We start from the raw sequence: 18,591 nt of genomic DNA on the forward strand, positions 1-18,591 counted from the left end.
CCGACCACCAGGAGAAGAGCTGCTGCTGCTGCTGCCGTTCACAACCACAAACACACAAACACAGACAAAAACAAAACTCTAGACCAACTAGTCTCACACTGGGAACCACGTCTTCCCATAAAGAGCATATTGCAGGTTCTACTTGTTTATATGTAATCTTGTGTGAAAAATACCACGTGAAAAGTTGAGTGAGGATTTAAAATGTTTTTCAAGACACAAAGGCACAAATTTAACCGAAAAAGTGACGGTTTTGAGCACAGTGCCTAAAAGCTGTCTTTTTTTCCAACATCGCGTCATATTACGTCACGTGAGGGAGTCGTATGCTAGCCGCTGACATAGATTAATGTGGGAGCAAATGGCTACCTGTCAGAGTGGTCGTCTTATCGTGAGTCAGTGTGTTTACAGCAGGTTTGGATTGCGTTGATTTATCATGGACATGGTAAATTATTACGCGACCCACTTTTATAGAATTCAAACCAAGATTATTTTTTTAAAGCCTTTAAAAACTAATTTTGCTCTTTACTGAGCAAAGTGCATTTCAGAGCACATGAATAAAACTGAGGACCATGACAACTGCATGTACGGAAGTGAATTAAAAAAATATCAAACTGCACAAAATGGAGACCAACAAAATTATAGTATTTGACTTCTAATGCATCTCTGCACTCAGAGCATGTTCACAAAAGTGAATAAATATCAAATTGCACAAAATAAAGACCCACAAAACAAAACAAGATTCACTGCATTCAGACCACATTAATAAGAAACTGATATCTTTGCATTCAGAGCAAATAATAAGAAACTGAGGAGGAGCATTACAACTGCATGTGTTCACGTGACGGGTGCCTTTCAATGTAAGTTATTTTTCAAAATAAAAGACATGTCCAACATCAGATGTGCATTAAATATTATTTACTTTTTTGACCAGCTGTCCGCGACCCATCCAGAAGGGGTCCGCGACCCACTTTTGGGTCCCGACCCACCAGTTGAGAACCACTGCCCTAGACTCTATTTGCTGAGGATGCTGAGATGCTTCAGCGTGTGCAGCAGCAGCAGAAGCAGCAGCAGCATCAGAGCCAGCGACACTAACAGACCTGATAAGATCATCATGGAGGCTGAGGAGGAAGCTGAATGAACGGTTCTCCATCATGGACGATGATCAGCTCCCTCTCTCCATCACACAGTAGACAGACAGACAGCGGAGCAGCTTCTCCCTCAGGCTGCTGACAGATACAGGACATCCTTCCTGCTACATGTCATCATCACACTGTACAACAACAGCTACAATTCTGGTCATAACATACACTCACTACGCACTTAATTTGTTTTTATGCACTCTGTTCACTGCTCCTTACATTTCATTTTGCACCACAATCAATAGGCTACTGCTTATTTGTTGTATGTACATTCCTTATATTGCATTTTATATTGGGATTTTAATATGTATAGGTTGTTCTTTTGATTTCATTGTCTTGTTATTCTATTTCTCTATCTATCTATCTATCTATCTATCTATCTATCTATCTATCTATCTATCTATCTATCTATCTATCTATCTATCTATCTATCTATCTATCTATCTATCTATCTATCTATCTATCTATCTATCTATCTATCTATCTATCCATCCATCCATCCATCCATCCATCCATCCATCCATCCATCCATCCATCCATCCATCCTCGTACGACAACCTGAACAAACACACACCAGTGTTGTCATCATGTCATCACCTGTCTACCTGGCCGTCGTCTGGTTTCTGCATGATGTTTGGAGGATCCATTTAAAAGCTGAACAGCACTAGAGGATTGTCGAGTTCAGTCCAACTGTGGATTTTGCAAGTGAAGTCGAAAGACAAACTGCAGCTCATTTCCATTGCACCCATCATACACTGTAGATAAAACACTATTACAGTATAGCATTTCTTTGTTCCAGTTTAACATAATTGTCACATTTCCTGGTTGGGGGTTGAGTTGGGTTGACCGATTGATTGTTTATGTTGGCGGCTCCTTTGACGTCTGTAGCTCCGCTGGTCTGATTGGATGGTAAATGGATTTACACTTAGATGGCTAGTCACTAAAATCACTCAAAGGTAGTGTTGTGGTCAAGACCACCTGATCCACAACAGAATCAAGAGCATATAAGACCAAGACAAGATCAAGACCAAACCAATACGAGACCATTTCCAAGACCGTTACTGTATTCAGTACCAGTCCTCATAATAATCATGTGTCTTGATATTTACATTATTCCTCCTCAGCTAAAAAGAAAAGATGATTTGATGTAAAATCTAAGCTATATTTAATGTAAACAAAGTTTGGATTGAACAGAAGAACACAGCACAGAACCTGCTTAAGTCTCCTCCCACTGTTGACACCAAGTTGTTCACCTGGTTACACAAGCAGATACTCTAGTACAACTATTTGAATTCAGACAGAGTTGTTTTCTAGGTAAATTCATGCAAAACCGCTGATGCGTGTTTCCGCCCGGGACTGTTTTTCATCAAGCAGTCTCTGCATTTCCCTCTAAAACAACTCTGTCTGGTAACGTTGTGTTATTATCTCATAGCGTGGTGAATGTGCAGGTCACAACTTGTCCACCAGAGCGTTGTGGAGTTGTTGGATTGTGTATTTGATGAGTTTGATGAGGGAAACCAAGAAATCCCATCAGCCTCCGTAGCGTAGCTCTGAGCAGCTCACGGCTCTGCTCCGCCATTCTAAAAATAGCTTGCACCAACAATTAAAGGTAACGAATCTACTGCTATGACTATAGGGATTATGGCAATGGGATAATTTGACAAAATGTTGACCTATCCCTTTAAAGGGATAGTTCAATAATAGTAGATAGTTAAAGGGATAGTTCAAAAAAAGATGTCACTGCAGCTGTGGTCTTGACTGGTCTGGAGAAAAAACTGAACCAAGACCTGGAACATGTAGCCTACTACAAGACTAGTTGTTATTAAAGGGAAAGTTCAATTATTTTGCCCAATTGATTCATTAGGCATTGCGGGCAAGTATGACGAAGGAGCTGGATCGTGTGCTGCTGAACAACCGAGGCTCCTCATGGCGGCTTCTCCATATTCAGAAGGCTTTAACGACCCCAGCGAGGACCGAGACCGTTTCTAACGAAGCCACATCAGCGACGGCTCAAACATCTGCTGATGAAGAGAAACAGCAGCTTCGGCTTCACTGCAGCTCAGCTCATGTCAGTCAGGAGACTCGTTTCCTACAGAGCTGTTGAACACGAGATGATTGTTTGTGGCAGCTGCTCCGGAGCGCTCCTCCTCCCCTCAAAGTGACAATATTAAGGCCACAAATCAGAGTTTGCAGCCTCCACATGACCGACAGCAGGAGCCGAGGAGCCCCGAGGCCTGTGGGGGAATCGATCGGCGGTTTCTCACTAAAAGCCGCGCGGATCATGTTCCCATTACAGCTGAACTCATCTCTCTGTTTATTGTGGAGGATAAATCAGCTGCAGTCCCTCGGGCAGCCGCTCACACACACACACACACACACACACACATAAACACACATAAACACGACGCGGCTATATTATTGTTCATTATCATCAGGCTTTATGCAGCAGCGCACCTCCTCACATGACACTCATATCTACAGGTCCTTTGGCCGTCACAATGAAGGACGATGTGGGAATATGAAGCAGAAATGAGATGGTGGAAGTCCCTCAGGTTCGGATGTCTCAGATCAAATCTAAAGTAAAGATCACATGACGACGAGTCTCTGGCTGCTGCAGATTAACGTCAGAGTCACAACAGCTGTGGACACGACTGGATTAAAGCAGCTTTGTCGTGTTAATGACACTGAAGAGGAACCGAGACGGCGAGCAGATGAGTCTGGGAGACACCGAGACAAACGGAAAACAACTGTTCATCAGGGAGACGAGGAGGAACTTTGCTTTATTAACGTGAATTCATTAAAAGTTTAAGCTTTAATACGTAGGTGACCTTTAATGCAAATAGTTTATTAAAGGTCACATTTTACATAAAAGGTAGATGTTTGTATTATAGCTCCTTCAGAATAAAGGTAGATGTTTCTATTAAACAGAAAACATTTGTTCACCAGGGAGATGAGGAACTTTTCTTCATAATGTTGTTTCATTAAAAGTTTAGCTTTACGTAATATGTAGGTGACCTTTAATGCAAATATTTTATTAAAGGTCCCATTTTACAAAAAGGTAGATGTTTGTATTAAAGCTGTACAGAAAAGAAAAATGAATTTGAGCCCACTCTGGGTCATAAAATTAGTGTAATAACTCATCTATCAGACGATGTAGGCCAAACTTTGTATATGTCACGTTGCTCACGATTCATCAGCCACTGATATTGGATCCGTCATCCGTCAATCAAACGTCTGAAACACACACACACATGGAGCCCGGTCCCAAATTCGCTTTCCTTACTCGGGTAAACTTGTGAGGCAACTCGTGTAAACTCGTAGAAGGAGGCGCGACAAACAGGACAAACGGTCATTTCTGAACACCTTTAAAGCTCCTTCAGAATAAAGGTAGATATTTCTATTAAAGCTCCTTCAGAATAAAGGTAGATGTTTCTATTAAAGCTCCTTCAAAATAAAGGTAGATGTTTCTATTAAAGCTCCTTCAGAATAAAGGTTGATGTTTCTATCAAAGCAACAGTATGTAGTTTCCGAACACAGATAAATATCAGACCGGTGTTACAGAATTTTCCAACTCCCCACCAGAATCTCACTCGTCTGAGTTACAGGGGGAGTCGGATTTAGTTCAATATTAAGCTCGACCCCGGTCTCCCTGCTCTCAAGTAATGGACAACCCTCAACCCGCCTGAGGTTAAAACCTCCAGCAACCACGTAGAAAGTTGTTTTTCTCTTGATATAAGCATAGTCACCGGCTGTTTTCCTCGACAGCTATCGTTGTGGTCCACTCCCTCTTCTGCCTCCGTCTACACCTCCTCGTCTCAGCCGCCATGTTTGTCCTCTGGAGCCGACAGCTGGGGTCAGGTCGTAGACATCAAAGTTAAATAAAACGTAGTTAAATGAGTTTAAAAAGTTGAAGAACACGTACAACAAAGTGTAAAATGTAAAAACATCAACACAGAGACATTAAATAAATAAATAAATAAATAATTAGTCAACATTTGTGGTCATTGTGAACTGATTGTGAGACACGACGATGTGTAAATGTTCTCCCAGCATTTTATTTATTTTACAGTTTGACATTTTTTCATATCAAAAAGCATCAATTTGTTTCCTGAGGTGAAAAAAAAAACAAAAAAAAACCCATCAGAAACAGAAACAGAAATACTGACAGAGACTGACGGGACACACAGTCATTATCAATCATTATTGATCACTATCAATCACCATGAGTCCCCATCATCTGTCTGTGATAATTACAAACATTAAATAAACATTTACTGATAATCAAACACACACACACACGTACACACACTCTCACATTCTCACACACACGCACACACGTCTGATTGTCAACATAGTGCAAAATTACACAAGCAGTGATGTCAGTTTGTCCTTATTACAACATATTTATATTTTATATGAGACGTTTTCTTTAAAAATAAAAAAACGTTGAAGCAGAAAATTAACATAAATAAACAAGTTTAAATCTTCACGTGTGGAAAAAAATCCTCACATGAAGAGAATCCGTGTGTTTCTCGTCGTCTCAGCGGTACAGACACATGCTGGTGCTCTGGTACAGGTACATGTACGCGTCGCAGAACAGACGCTTGGCCACGCCCCTCATGTCTCGAGGCACCTGATTGGCCAGCTCGGCGGGCGTCATGTCCAGGTAGTCGGCGACCTCGGGGCAGAGCTGCACCTCCGGGATGTTGAAGCCGTCTCTCTCACCTGGGACAAAGGGACAGAGCTGTGTGACTGAGTGTGGTAGCCATGGTAACGAGTAGGGCTGGGCTGGGATGCGATGCTTTTCTCCCGAATCGTTTCTTCTACGATTTTTTGGATGCCGATTCGATTTAAAGGGACAACGAGGAGTTTTGGAAAGCGAAGTGTTTTCATACTACATTCACCATGAGCCTCCACGCGCACGGTGAAATTCTTGGACCGGCGCAATACGGCCGTCTTGTCAGGAATGTTTTCATTCATCAAGAATTAAAGTCAGAGGTTGGAAGACGATCACATACCGTCGTAGTTCCGACCATAAATGGTGATTCGGCGGCATTATTCTCATGACCCGCCGGGCAGCGTCCGCGAAACCGAAAGTAAGGAAACGCTGGTTGGCTCGACCAGCATTTCCACCATTAATTAAAATAACAAAATAACGATAGAGACAAATCGATATATTTATCGAAAATGGGCCCATTAACAAGTGTGGGTAGCATAGATTCATCCACATTAATGTGAGATTTTTTTATAACCAAATACAAACTCCTCGTTGTCCCTTTAAATTGCGATTCTACGATATTGCCGATTTTCTCGATTTTTAGTCTGCATTTTTAACCCCAGTGAAACAGTTGAATGATTATGATTGTCTACAGACTATTCCAGGAACTATATTTCCCCAAAAAATCATATAAATCATATGTAAGTCAGTTTTTAAGATTTATTCAGTATAGAAAAAACAGGCTTCTGAAACCTTTCTGACAAAATGAGATATAGACTGTAATAAGGTAAAGGCGAACAAATGCACATTGCACAATATTTAAAAAAGAAAAAAAAAATTCGAAAAGAAAATCGATTTCCAAAAAAAACAAATCGATTTGAAAATCGTCAAAAAAACATTGCGATACTTATGTGAATCAATTTTTTCTCCCACCCCTAGTAACGAGCGTCAGGTCAGAGGTCAGAGGTCAGAGGTCAGTCTCACCCTGTCTGTCGGCCATGCTGTCGAAGAAGAGCCAGTGGTGGCGTTCCGGTCCGAACCGGACGAAGGAGACGTAGTGACTGGTCTCGATGCAGAGGACGGCAAACAGCTCCAGCTTGTCTCGGCTCATCGGAGCCGCGGAGGGGCGGTGGTCCCGGTAACCAGCGGGGACGTGCAGGGGGGAGGGGGCGTGAGAACGCCGCTGGGGGTGGGAGTGCACCTAGACACACACACACACACATACATATATTTATAAACACACACTCTTCCTTCTCAAAATCACATTAATCAACTGAACAGAATCGTTTCAGCATCAGTTCTGAGAACGTCTGTCTCACAGCTGCCCTTACAGAATATCTGTCCTCACAGAACATCTGTCCTTACAGAGAACATCTGTCCTCACAGAACATCTGTCCTACATCTGTCCTTACAGAATATCTGTCCTCACAGAACATCTGTCCTTACAGAGAACATCTGTCCTCACAGAACATCTGTCCCACAGCTGTCCTTACAGAATATCTGTCCTCACAGAGAACATCTGTCTTACATCTGTCCTTACAGAATATCTGTCTTAACATCTGTCCTCATAGAACATCTGTCTTCACAGAACACCTGTCCTTACAAAACATCTGTCCTCACGCAGAACATCTGTCTAATGGGACTTGGACCTGATGTGAAACATCAGTTCGTATAACGTGTTCGATACTTTAGGTTCATAGATTCTTCCCCTCATCTCTACAGTCTCCATTCACCATGGAAGGAGCTGCTGATTGTTGGTTTGTTTTGGTCCGTCACAGCTGTGTGGAGGAGGCGTCACGTGTCAATCAAACTGAAAGGTCGGACCCCCTCCCGCCCCCTCAGACCCCCCCCCCCCCCCATCAAACCTTCTTTGAACATTCGCTGCAGAAAACTTTGAATCCAGTTTGACTGAAGACGGAGTCACTGAAACAGTCGGAGCAGGAAAACTCAGCAAGAAGACCACACAGGATGCACTGCTGAGGACCTGAGAGGGAGAGAGACACTGATGAAACACTGAGAGAGAGAGAGAGAGAGGCTGTGTGTATGTGTGTGTGTGCATGTGTGTGTGTGTGTGTGTGTGAGCGTGTGTGTGTGTGAGCACCCTCAGACAGCAGGTCAGTGATGTCCAGCTCCAGAGACGGAACGATCTTCTCAAACATCTTGAATTTCTTTCCAAACCGAGGCATCTGCAGGATGAGACAGGACGGCACCTGAGGAGGAGGAGGAGGAGGAGACGATCACACTCTGATCAGACAGTGACATCAGCGTCCTGCAGAGCCCCCTGCTGGAGGACGGAGGAGTCACACCAGTTGTTTAAAAGGTGTAATCTGAATAAAAATTATCCAGATTTTGAATTCCCTTTTTTTGCTATCCAGGATTACGTAATGCGTCTTAATTTTATCCCAGTTGTTCAAAGTCAGTCAGTGGATTGGATCAGTCTGATCCAGATCCAAACTTTTCAAGATTACCAAATCCGGTTAATGAGTGGTCTAGATGGGACTGTGCATCACACTGAAGGCTGGTTGGTCTGTAAACAACAGGTAGAACGGCAGCATGGGCTCACTCAAAGTGTGTTTATTAGAAAACAGAGTGTATGTGTTGTTTTCTGTGCTCTTTGTTGTTTCTTCAATGTCTTTTAAACAGCCAGACTCCATCTGGTTGGGCTGTTAAAATACATATATATATTTAAAGCAAATATACAGTACATTAGTGAAATTGTGAATATTTCCCCATGTGTTTCAAATTCAAACTTCAAATTTCATTACATTCAGTTTGGGGAAAAGTAGTTGGGGAAAAGTTTTTCAGTTGTAGATATTCAAAAGTTAACTTTATTTACTGATCACTGTTATGGTTTAGAAATTAGGTGCATACCTTCTGGGATCAGAATAATCCTGTTTTTTTGGATCAAAGTTTTCCTGATCCTACTAAAAAGTTTTGAACAACACAAACTGAGGGTTTGATCCAGATGAAAACCAAGACTGAATCGCGTGATCTAATCCAATCCATTATCCAAATCCAAAATCCGATCAGATTACTTTTGAACAACTGGGCCCAGCTGCTCAGACTGAAACACGGATCCAGATGTGATCACTGGATCAATAAATCAATCAGTGGCTGGCGGTTGTCTCACCTCAGCCAGTGTGAGTGCGGCGCTGTGCAGGGAATGTTCCAGCAGCTGTTGGACCGTGGGCAGAACCAGACTGTGGTTCTGGTCCAGGAAGATCTGGTAACAGTAACTCTCCTGCACTTTACCAAGAGCTGAGCTGCAGGGAGGAGGAGGAGGGAGGGGGTTAAAGGGATACACCAACATTTTTTTTTTTCGCGTCTTGCCTCACTCCCGAGTCCATGACCAGCAGATAGACACCATCCTTTCGACTGTGCGTGCAGTAATGAGGGAGATAGAGCCGTATCACCCGTAATTAGCTTAGCTCAAACACTGGAAGTGTATAGGTAGTGTTAGCCTGCCTCCACCTAAAGTCATCCGAGAAACTCTTCAGCAACTCTAAACGGAAACCGACGGGCCGATCTTCGTCTCAGAGCTGACAAAACTCTCCGGTAAACGGCACGAGATCGGTCAAAACGGAGGGTTCAAGCAAAGACGGTTTATTTTGGTTCAAGCTAGCTACATCGAGGGGAGGTTAGCTTCCTATTCAAAGTAAAAGCACAAATTCTATCGTCATGGTTTTCTGTATGTAAAGGACAACAGGTGTTTTATTTTGTGAAAGTAACCGGAAGTGCGTTGGTCACAACAGCTAGCTTGAGTAGCGCCGAATTCGTCCGAACAAAATTGTAAACAGCTGGTATTTAGACAAATTAACGACACACTGCTGATCTAAACGGCTACTTTCTCGCCTAAACATGTTTGAAATGTGGATAAAGTGATATATTTACAGAGTTTAGAGCTAAAATGAAATCAGCTTCTGACTGCTGATTTCGGCTCGGTAGGAGGCAGGCTAACACTACCCATACACTTCCAGCGTTTGAGCTAAGCTAATTAGCGACTTTAGCTGGAGGCAGGCTAACACTACCTATACACTTCCAGCGTTTGAGCTCAGCTAATTAGCGGTGCGCCAGCTCTGCCCGTATCTCCCTTGTTACTGCACGCACAGTCGAAAGGATGGTGTCTATCTGCTGGTTATCGACTCGGGAGTGAGGCAAGACACAGAAAAAAAAATGTTGGCGTATCCCTTTAACAGAGCTGTGTGTGTGTGTGTGTGTGTGTGTGTCTGTGTGTATGTGTGTGTGGTTAGCGTACAGTTTGAGCAGCGGGTCCAGGGCGAGGATGTGGTGCATGATGACCATGAGGAACTCCTCTGGGTCTGAAAGGAAACACGGAAACACACACAGACGTCAGCAGTGACATCATCACCAACACACTCCTCACGTGTTTTCACCCGTGTCACACTGACCCTTCTCGTCTGTGGTGAACGACCGACTGTGGCCGAGCTCCTGCAGCTGCTGCCGTAGCTTCATCACGTGACGCCCCTCCACGAAGCCCTTACTGCACACACACACACACACAGGTTTTACCAAGAGAAGTCCAATCATGATATATACAAAAGTTAAATATCAAACTTGTGGCGACACCTGCGCAGCGGGTTGACGATGTCGTGCAGCAGCGTTTTCTGGACCGGAGCGTCGTGAGGTGACGTCGACTTGAACAGCATCGAGTCCAAAACAGAGGAGCAGGAGAAGAGACTGAGACACAGAGAAGAGTCGCATCAGAGAAGAGTTGGAAAAGTTGCATCAGAGAAAAGTCGGAAGAGTTGCATCATGGAGGAGTCAGAAAACGTCACGTCAGAAGAGTCACGTCAGAAGAGTCGTAAAAGTCAAATCAGAGAAAAGTCACATCAGAGAAGAGTCGGGAAGGTTGCATCAAAAACAGTCACAATATAGAAGAGTCACATCAGTGAATAGTCGAAAAAGTTGCATCAGAGAAGAGTCGGAAGAGTCGCGTCAGAGAAGAGTCGGAAAGTCACATCAGAGGAGTCACATTATAGAAGAGTCGCATCAGAGAAGAGTCGGAAGAGCCACATGAGAAGAGTTGAAAGAGTCACATCACAGAAGTGTCAGAAGAGTCGCATCAGAGAAGAGTCTGAAAAGTCATATCAGAGAAGAGTCGGTAGAGTTGCACTGGAGAAGAGCCACATCAGAGAAGTGTTGAAAGAATCGCATCGGAGAAGAGTCTGAAAAGTCGTATCAGAGAAGAGTCAGAAAATTAGCATCAGAGAAGAGTCGGTTGAGTTGCACTGGAGAAGAGTCGGAAGAGTCACAACACAGAAGTTTCGGAAGAGTTGCATCAGAGAAGAGTCGGAAAAGTCATATCAGAGAAGAGTCTGAAAAGTTGTTTCAGAGAAGAATCGAAAAAGTCACATCAGAGAAGAGTCGGAAAAGTTGCATCAGAGAAGAGTCACATCACAGAAGTGTCGGAAGAGTCGCATCAGAGAAGAGTCGGAAAATTCGTATTAGAGAAGAGTCTGAAAAGTCGTTTCAGAGGAGAATCGAAAAAGTCGCATCAGAGAAGAGTCGGAAAAGTCGTATCAGAGAAGAGTCAGAAGAGTCACATCAGAGAAGAGTCGGAAAAGTCGTATCAGAGAAGAGTCGGAAAATTCGCATCAGAGAAGAGTCGGTTGAGTTGCACTGGAGAAGAGTCAGAAGAGTCACAACACAGAAGTTTCGGAAGAGTTGCATCAGAGAAGAGTCAGAAAAGTCGTATCAGAGAAGAGTCTGAAAATTTGCATCAGAGAAGAGTCGGTTGAGTTGCACTGGAGAAGAGTCGGAAGAGTCACAACACAGAAGTTTCGGAAGAGTTGCATCAGAGAAGAGTCGGAAAAGTCATATCAGAGAAGAGTCTGAAAAGTTGTTTCAGAGAAGAATCGAAAAAGTTGCATCAGAGAAGAGTCGGAAGGGTTGCATCAAAGAAGAGTCGGAAAAGTTGCATCAGAGAAGAGTCACATCACAGAAGTGTCGGAAGAGTCGCATCAGAGAAGAGTCGGAAGAGTCGCATCAGAGAAGAGTCGGAAAATTCGTATTAGAGAAGAGTCTGAAAAGTCGTTTCAGAGAAGAATCGAAAAAGTCGCATCAGAGAAGAGTCGTAAAAGTCGTATCAGAGAAGAGTTGGAAGAGTCACATCAGAGAAGAGTCGGAAAAGTAGTATCAGAGAAGAGTCAAAAGAGTCACAACACAGAAGTTTCGGAAGAGTTGCATCAGAGAAGAGTCGGAAAAGTAATATCAGAGAAGAGTCTGAAAAGTTGTTTCAGAGAAGAATCGAAAAAGTCGCATCGGAGAAGAGTCGGAAAAGTTGTATCAGAGAAGAGTCGGAAGAGTCACATCACAGAGGTATCGGAAGAGTCGCATCAGAGAAGAATCAAAAGAGTCACAACACAGAAGTTTAGGAAGAGTTGCATCAGAGAAGAGTCGGAAAAGTAATATCAGAGAAGAGTCGGAAAAGTTGTTTCAGAGAAGAATCGAAAAAGTCGCATCGGAGAAGAGTCGGAAAAGTCGTATCAGAGAGGAGTCGGAAGAGTCACATCAGAGAAGAGTCACATCACAGAAGTGTCGGAAGAGTCGCATCAGAGAAGAGTCGGAAAAGTCGTATCAGAGAAGAGTCTGAAAAGTCGTACCAGAGAAGAGTCAAAACAGTCACATCACAGAAGTGTCGGAAGAGTTGCATCAGAGAAGAGTCGGAAAAGTCCTATCAGAGAAGAATCAAAAAAGTTGCATCAGAGAAGAGTCGGAAGAGTCGCATCAGAGAAGAGTCTGAAAAGTTGTTTCAGAGAAGAATCGAAAAAGTCGCATCAGAGAAGAGTCGGAAAAGTCGCATCAGAGAAGAGTCGGAAAAGTCGCATCAGAGAAGAGTCGGAAGAGTTGCATCAGAGAAGAGTCGGAAAAGTCGCATCAGAGAAGAGTCGAAAAAGTCGTATCAGAGAAGAGTCGGAAAAGTTGCATCAGAGAAGAGTCGGAAAAGTCGTTTAGAGTTGCACTGGAGAAGAGTCGGAAGAGTCGCATAAGAGAAGAGTCTGAAAGTTTTATCAGAGAAGAAACGAAGAAGTCGCATCAGAGAAGAGTTATATCAGAGAACAGTCGGAAGAGTCGCATCAGAGAAAAGTCGCATCAGAGAAAAGCCGCATCAGAGAGGAGTCGGAAGAGTCTGATCTAAGCAACCAGCTGTCTGACGTCACCGTGCTTCACCCTCCTCACCTGAAGAGCGCGGCGTCCATGTAGCAGGAGTTACAGTGGCCCTGGATCCCCCTCATCCGTCCAATCAGAGTCTGTTTCACCTGCTCCGTGCTGATGGGGAGGGCCGTCTCCACCCGCACACTGCTGCTCTCAGCGCCTGTCACTGAGATACACATCAGTGGTTTAGTATCTATATGACTATGTACATGTGCAGTATCTACTCTCCTACATCCAGGTGCACTCATCTACCTGTTCCTTCCAGTTTCTCCGTCGTCTGGCTGTGATTGGCCTGGAAGCGCGAGTCTGGACGCAATGAGCTCAGCCTGACGAACAGAGCTTTCTTGGGAGGACACGTGAAGTAACGCTCGTCTTTGAAGGTCCCGTTACTCACCCCGTCCTCCTCCTCCTGCACAAACACAAACACACACACACACACACATCAGTCATTGATCATCAGTCTGACATGATACACTCATCAGTCTGTTAGAACTGTGTGCAGGGTTCGAATTTAACTTTTTTTAAAAATCTGTCTGGCCAGTAGATTTTTAAAGCTCACTAGCCAGTTGGCCAGTGAGCTTTAAAAATCTACTGGACAGACAGATTTTTTACTGGCCAAAAATTATGTATAGCTGTTTTGTATATTTTTCATCGCGTATTGTATATTTTTCAATGTGTTGAACTGTTATAATACACTCATAAGCATATTGCATATATAGCAATATTAGCATATTTTTGTGTAGAATAAAGGAGTCAAATTTTCCTTTTTTTCCTTAAAGGTTTATTTTAGGGATGCACATGGTTAACCTAACAAGAACTTGACCGAATAATACTATCAGTTATATTTTTTTAGCTCCTTATGTCGTCAACTCTTGGGGGCGTGTCAATACGTGCAGACTTCCACTGCCTTCAGTCATTTAGTAGCTAAAAGTTACACAGGAGGACTGACACTGTGCACTGCAGTCCCCATGAAGGAAGATCAGACAATAAATGTAGCCTACAGACATAGATGTGAATCACCTGTAACAACGGCGCTGCAAAAAAAAAAAGAAAAGGACGTCGCAGCTCTCCTGCAGCTCCACAGAGGAGCTGTCAGAGGAGCTCTGCTGTTCCTCTCTCTTCAGTCTGGTGTTTGTCTGCACTTTCAATAAGAACAGTTCCATATAAGCGCGATCAGCTGAGACAGAGCACAATGGATGTGGCATTTATCAGCCAGCATGTGTATTTAACGGCAACATTTTTTTTTTTTTTTTAAATGGAGCGATCTTTTTTTTTTGCCGTTAAATACCATCAAAGTCCTTGATACCATGGATGTATTATAGTAGATCCAAGTTAAATACACACGAGCGCCGCGAGCGTTGTAATCTTATCGGTCACAAATCATTGCTATATGGCATGTTGTGAGCTTGAAGATCTGCACGACACCAGCTCACAACCCAAGCGTCACAGCCGGGGCGGGAGGAACAGTATCAACAACTAAGGAGGCTAGTTGGATTTTTTTCACTTGCCAGAGTGGCCAGTTAGCCAGCTTCCTTTACTCGCCAAAGCATCAAAGTTAGTCGCCACTGGCGACTGCTAATTTTGAACCCTGGCTGTTTGTATAACTCAGTGACTAGTTACCAGCTCCAGTCCGGCCATGTGCTTCTCATTCAAGACGCCGATCCACCGAATGATCCCGTATGCATTTCCTTTAGCCAAAGTCACCTCCACCAAGGAGTTGATGCTTAGATCAACTCCATCCTGGTACATATCAGAGTTCAGTTCCGATGGAGCATCAATGTCCATGCTCTCTGCCTCTGGAAAGAAGAATACATTTTCCAGATTAATGAGGATGAAGAAGACGAAGCCTCTGTCTTCATAATGTTCATTAACAGCTGCTCTAACCTGAAGGAACCTCCCCTTTTATCACACACTCCAGGGGGACTTGAACCTGACCCCCTCTCTTCCCGTTCTCGTCCTTATCCTGGAAACAACAACAACAACAACAACATGTTTTTAACAAAGTGGCTTCATGACACATTATTACCATTATGAAGACAACACACTTCATAATTAGTGACGATAAAGTAAAAGGCTGGAATATGACTCACTGTGGAAATCCAAACAAAACATTTCCCAGCCTCCTCCTCCACATTCAGCACCATCCCATGATAGCAGGTGTCACTGAAGTAAGTGACTCTGTCCCCGACCTGCAGCTCCTCTGGCTCTAGCTGTGGCTGTGGACCGGGGCGAGGCTCTGGGGCCGAAGAGGAGGAGGAGGAGGAGCTGGGAGCCAAAGTTCTGACTCTGGTGAACGGGACGAAAATGTCACAATTTTTTGGAACTGAAAAGCGGGTTTCATAGCGGGAGGAGCCGGTGGATTTCCCCTTCCTGCGATCTGTGCCCTACGTAGAAAAGCAGAGTTAAGGTAAGACAATGCTACTTAGAAAATGATACAGACACACATATAGCTCAGTCACTTTAAAGGGATACACCAACATTTTTTTTTCGTGTCTTGCCCCACTCCCGAGTCCATGACCAGCAGATAGACACCATCCTTTTGACTGTGCGTGCAGTAACAAGGGAGATACGGGCAGAGCTGGTGCACCGCTAATTAGTTTAGCTCAAACACTGGAAGTGTATGGGTAGTGTTAGCCTGCCTCCACCTAAAGTCATCAGAGAAACTCTTCAGCAACTCTAAACGGAAACCGGCGGGCCGATCTTCGTCTCAGAGCTGACAAAACTCTCCGGTAAGGCATCTTGAGCGGTCAAATGCCGCTAACGGGACGAGATCGGTCAAAACGGAGGGTTCAAGCAAAGACGGTTTATTTTGGTTCAAGCTAGCTACATCGAGGGTAGGTTAGCTTCCTATTTCAAAGTAAAAGCACAAATTCTATCGTCATGGTTTTCTGTAAAGGGCAACAGGTGTTTTATTTTGTGAAAGTAACTGGAAGTGCGTTGGTCACAACGGCTAGCTTGAGTAGCGCCGAATTCGTCCGAACAAAATTGTAAACAGCTGGTATTTAGACAAATTAACGACACACTGCTGATCTAAACGGCTACTTTCTCACCTAAAAATGTTTGAAATGTCAATAAAGTGATATATTTACAGAGTTTAGAGCTAAAATGAAATCAGCTTCTGACTGCTGGTTTCGGCTCGGGTAGCAGGCAGGCTAACACTACCTATACACTTCCAGCGTTTGAGCTAAGCTAATTAGCGGTGCACCAGCTCTGCCTGTATCTCCCTTGTTACTGCACGCACAGTCGAAAGGATGGCGTCTATCTGCTGGTCATGGACTCGGGAGTGAGGCAAGACACGAAAAAAAAAAGGTTGGCGTATCCCTTTAAAGAGGAACTAAGCAGGATTTAGCAGCATTTCTCCCATAGCTATGCTACATTTTACCTAGCTCCGGAGTAATTGTGATCGTTAACTACATGACTTGTGATTTGTTACGAGTGAGAACAGAGGCTCTCTGCCTTCCACCTGGCGTCTCACGGCTGAAAACCAACCTTGCAACATCAGTATAGTTACTCGGTGTCCCAGCTCTCCTCTCTGCACACCGCAACACAAACACGCACCGTAACCTGTAATCTTTTGTTTATGATGGTTAAGACTACACAAACGCACACGTTGTAATGTAACGTTATCCACTGCTCCATTTATTGATTTTTCGCCAGCTTCGTTGTAAACAAATGTACATGGGTGAGAGGAGTGTAACCAAAACAGCAGAAAAGCCACCAAACTTGCATAGTTCCCCTTTAAAGTCTGACCTGCAGCTCGATCCCAAAGAAGGTGCCAGCCAGAGGTTCTATCGTTGGCTTTTCTGGTGGTCCAATGAAGCGGACGATGCCTCTCAGCTCCTTCCCTTCCTCCTGGACAGTGACTAAACTCCCCTCGGCCAGTCTCTGAGCCTCCTGCAGAGCTGCTCCTTCTCTGAACCACTTCAGCCTCTCTGCATCCTCAGACACGCCCAACAGCAACTCGGCATCCTCTGCACTCACAGGTTCCATGATGTTCACTTCTGTTGGATAATCTAACAACGACTGAGAGCCCAGGAACATGACCGGCAACTTAGAGGGAGTGTCACATTTTCTGAGCTCTGCTCTGTATGTGTAGTCCGTTATGTAGCAGATACGACCGGCCTTGGCGTGGCTAGGGAAAGTAGGACTCTCTGTCAGGATGAAGTAAAACTGGTCTTTTGATGACATAGTGCTGAGGGTGGGTACTGTAAACGCACACACAAGTACACACACAGTGTTAAAAACAACACACAAAACAATACATCAGTTACTAGCACATATTCTATTATGTTATGTTATGTTATGTTATAGTTCATATAATAACATTCATAAAATTAAAATGACTAAAAGGATAAAAAAGAAGCATCTGTATGTTTCCAGCATGGTGACTGGTATCTGACAGTGCTGCTACTTAATGTTAGTCAATGAGTTTGTTCTTTGTGGCGTCAAGTCTACACATATAAATCTATACATCAGGTTTCTTAACACAGTTTTAAAGGAATAGTTTAACATTTTGGCAGGTTTGCCTATTGCCACAATCCCTATAGTCATAGCTGACATTAAATAATCATGTATAATTATGAGACGTTATGAGTTGTTTACATTCCAGACACGGCTGCTGGGCGGAGGGATTTCAAAAGCACAAGTAGTTCTTGTGTATATTCTTGTAGTTCTAGGAGTATTTGCTTCATGTGTCGTAATGTTACATAATGTTGCATGATTATTTCATGGCGTGGTGTATGTGCAGGTCACAACTTGTCCACCAGAGCGTTTTGGAGTTGTTGGATTGTGTATTTGATGAGTTTGACGAGGGAAAGGTAAAAGTACCATTCACCTCCATTGTGTTCACTGAGCAGCTCACGTCTCTAAGTTACCCTGCGGATCTCAAAACAACATGCACCGATCATAAAGATAATGACCCTTCTGCTATGACTATACAGATTATGGTGATAGGAGAATTTGCCAAAATGTTGAACTATCCCTTTAAGAGTAATTAACATGTGCGTTTACAAACATTACATTTGCACTGAGCCATCTAGAGCTCTTAAATATCAATATCGCTCGTCATTATAAGCATTATAACTCACTGGACAGCGGGTTGTGTCCTGTTTATTACACCTGAGATAAGTAAACTAGAGTTAGCTAAACAAGAGTTAGCTTCGTTAGCTTCTGTGATTGAACAGCGTCAAAGTGAAACTGTAAACACACGATGTAAAGTCGGAGGAGCGACACTTTAAATCCCGAATGACTCAATAATGTGTTAAACATCGACACACTCAGTTAAGTTAGTCAGTTAGCTTCACCTGTTCTCCTCAGTTAGCTCGCTTTATCTTCACCTGTTGTTCGGACTTCAGGTCTAACCAGCTCAGCTGCCTCTCTTAACTTTCACTTCCTTTTTCACTTCAGCGTAGTCTATGGTGACGACATCTCTGTCTTTCTTTCTTTCTGTCTGTCTGTCTCTATGGTTACAGTCAATATACAGTCCATATGGTCCATACACGTCTTCATCTGTCAAAACATCAAAGCAACTACGTGTTTCCTGATGATGACAACAGTGACAGT

General features: G+C 43.6%; 1 protein-coding gene across 3 annotated transcripts; it reads right to left on the reverse strand.

The window, feature by feature from the left end:
• Positions 1–5,673: 5,673 nt before the first annotated feature.
• Positions 5,674–18,591, reverse strand: cyldl (cylindromatosis (turban tumor syndrome), like). 3 transcript variants are annotated; one of them, XM_085775164.1, is made up of 15 exons: positions 18,333–18,591; positions 16,780–17,234; positions 15,120–15,413; positions 14,914–14,992; positions 14,650–14,825; positions 13,282–13,435; positions 13,054–13,195; positions 10,441–10,551; positions 10,263–10,354; positions 10,109–10,172; positions 8,984–9,116; positions 7,955–8,063; positions 7,719–7,837; positions 6,838–7,054; positions 5,674–5,861 (listed from the first exon to the last, which is right to left on the reverse strand). In XM_085775164.1, exons 2-15 carry the CDS (start codon positions 17,215–17,217, stop codon positions 5,677–5,679), a joined length of 2,313 nt encoding a protein of 770 aa, XP_085631290.1. In that variant the 5' UTR covers positions 17,218–17,234; positions 18,333–18,591; the 3' UTR covers positions 5,674–5,676. The 3 variants fall into 3 exon arrangements, with proteins under 3 accessions (XP_085631290.1, XP_085631288.1, XP_085631289.1); XM_085775162.1 differs by having other exon boundaries at positions 13,282–13,438; XM_085775163.1 differs by having other exon boundaries at positions 13,282–13,438; positions 18,366–18,561.

This window comes from Trachurus japonicus, chromosome 4, assembly GCF_045865225.1.
Source record: "Trachurus japonicus isolate A0001 chromosome 4, Traja_1.0".
Taxonomy (NCBI): domain Eukaryota; kingdom Metazoa; phylum Chordata; class Actinopteri; order Carangiformes; family Carangidae; genus Trachurus; species Trachurus japonicus.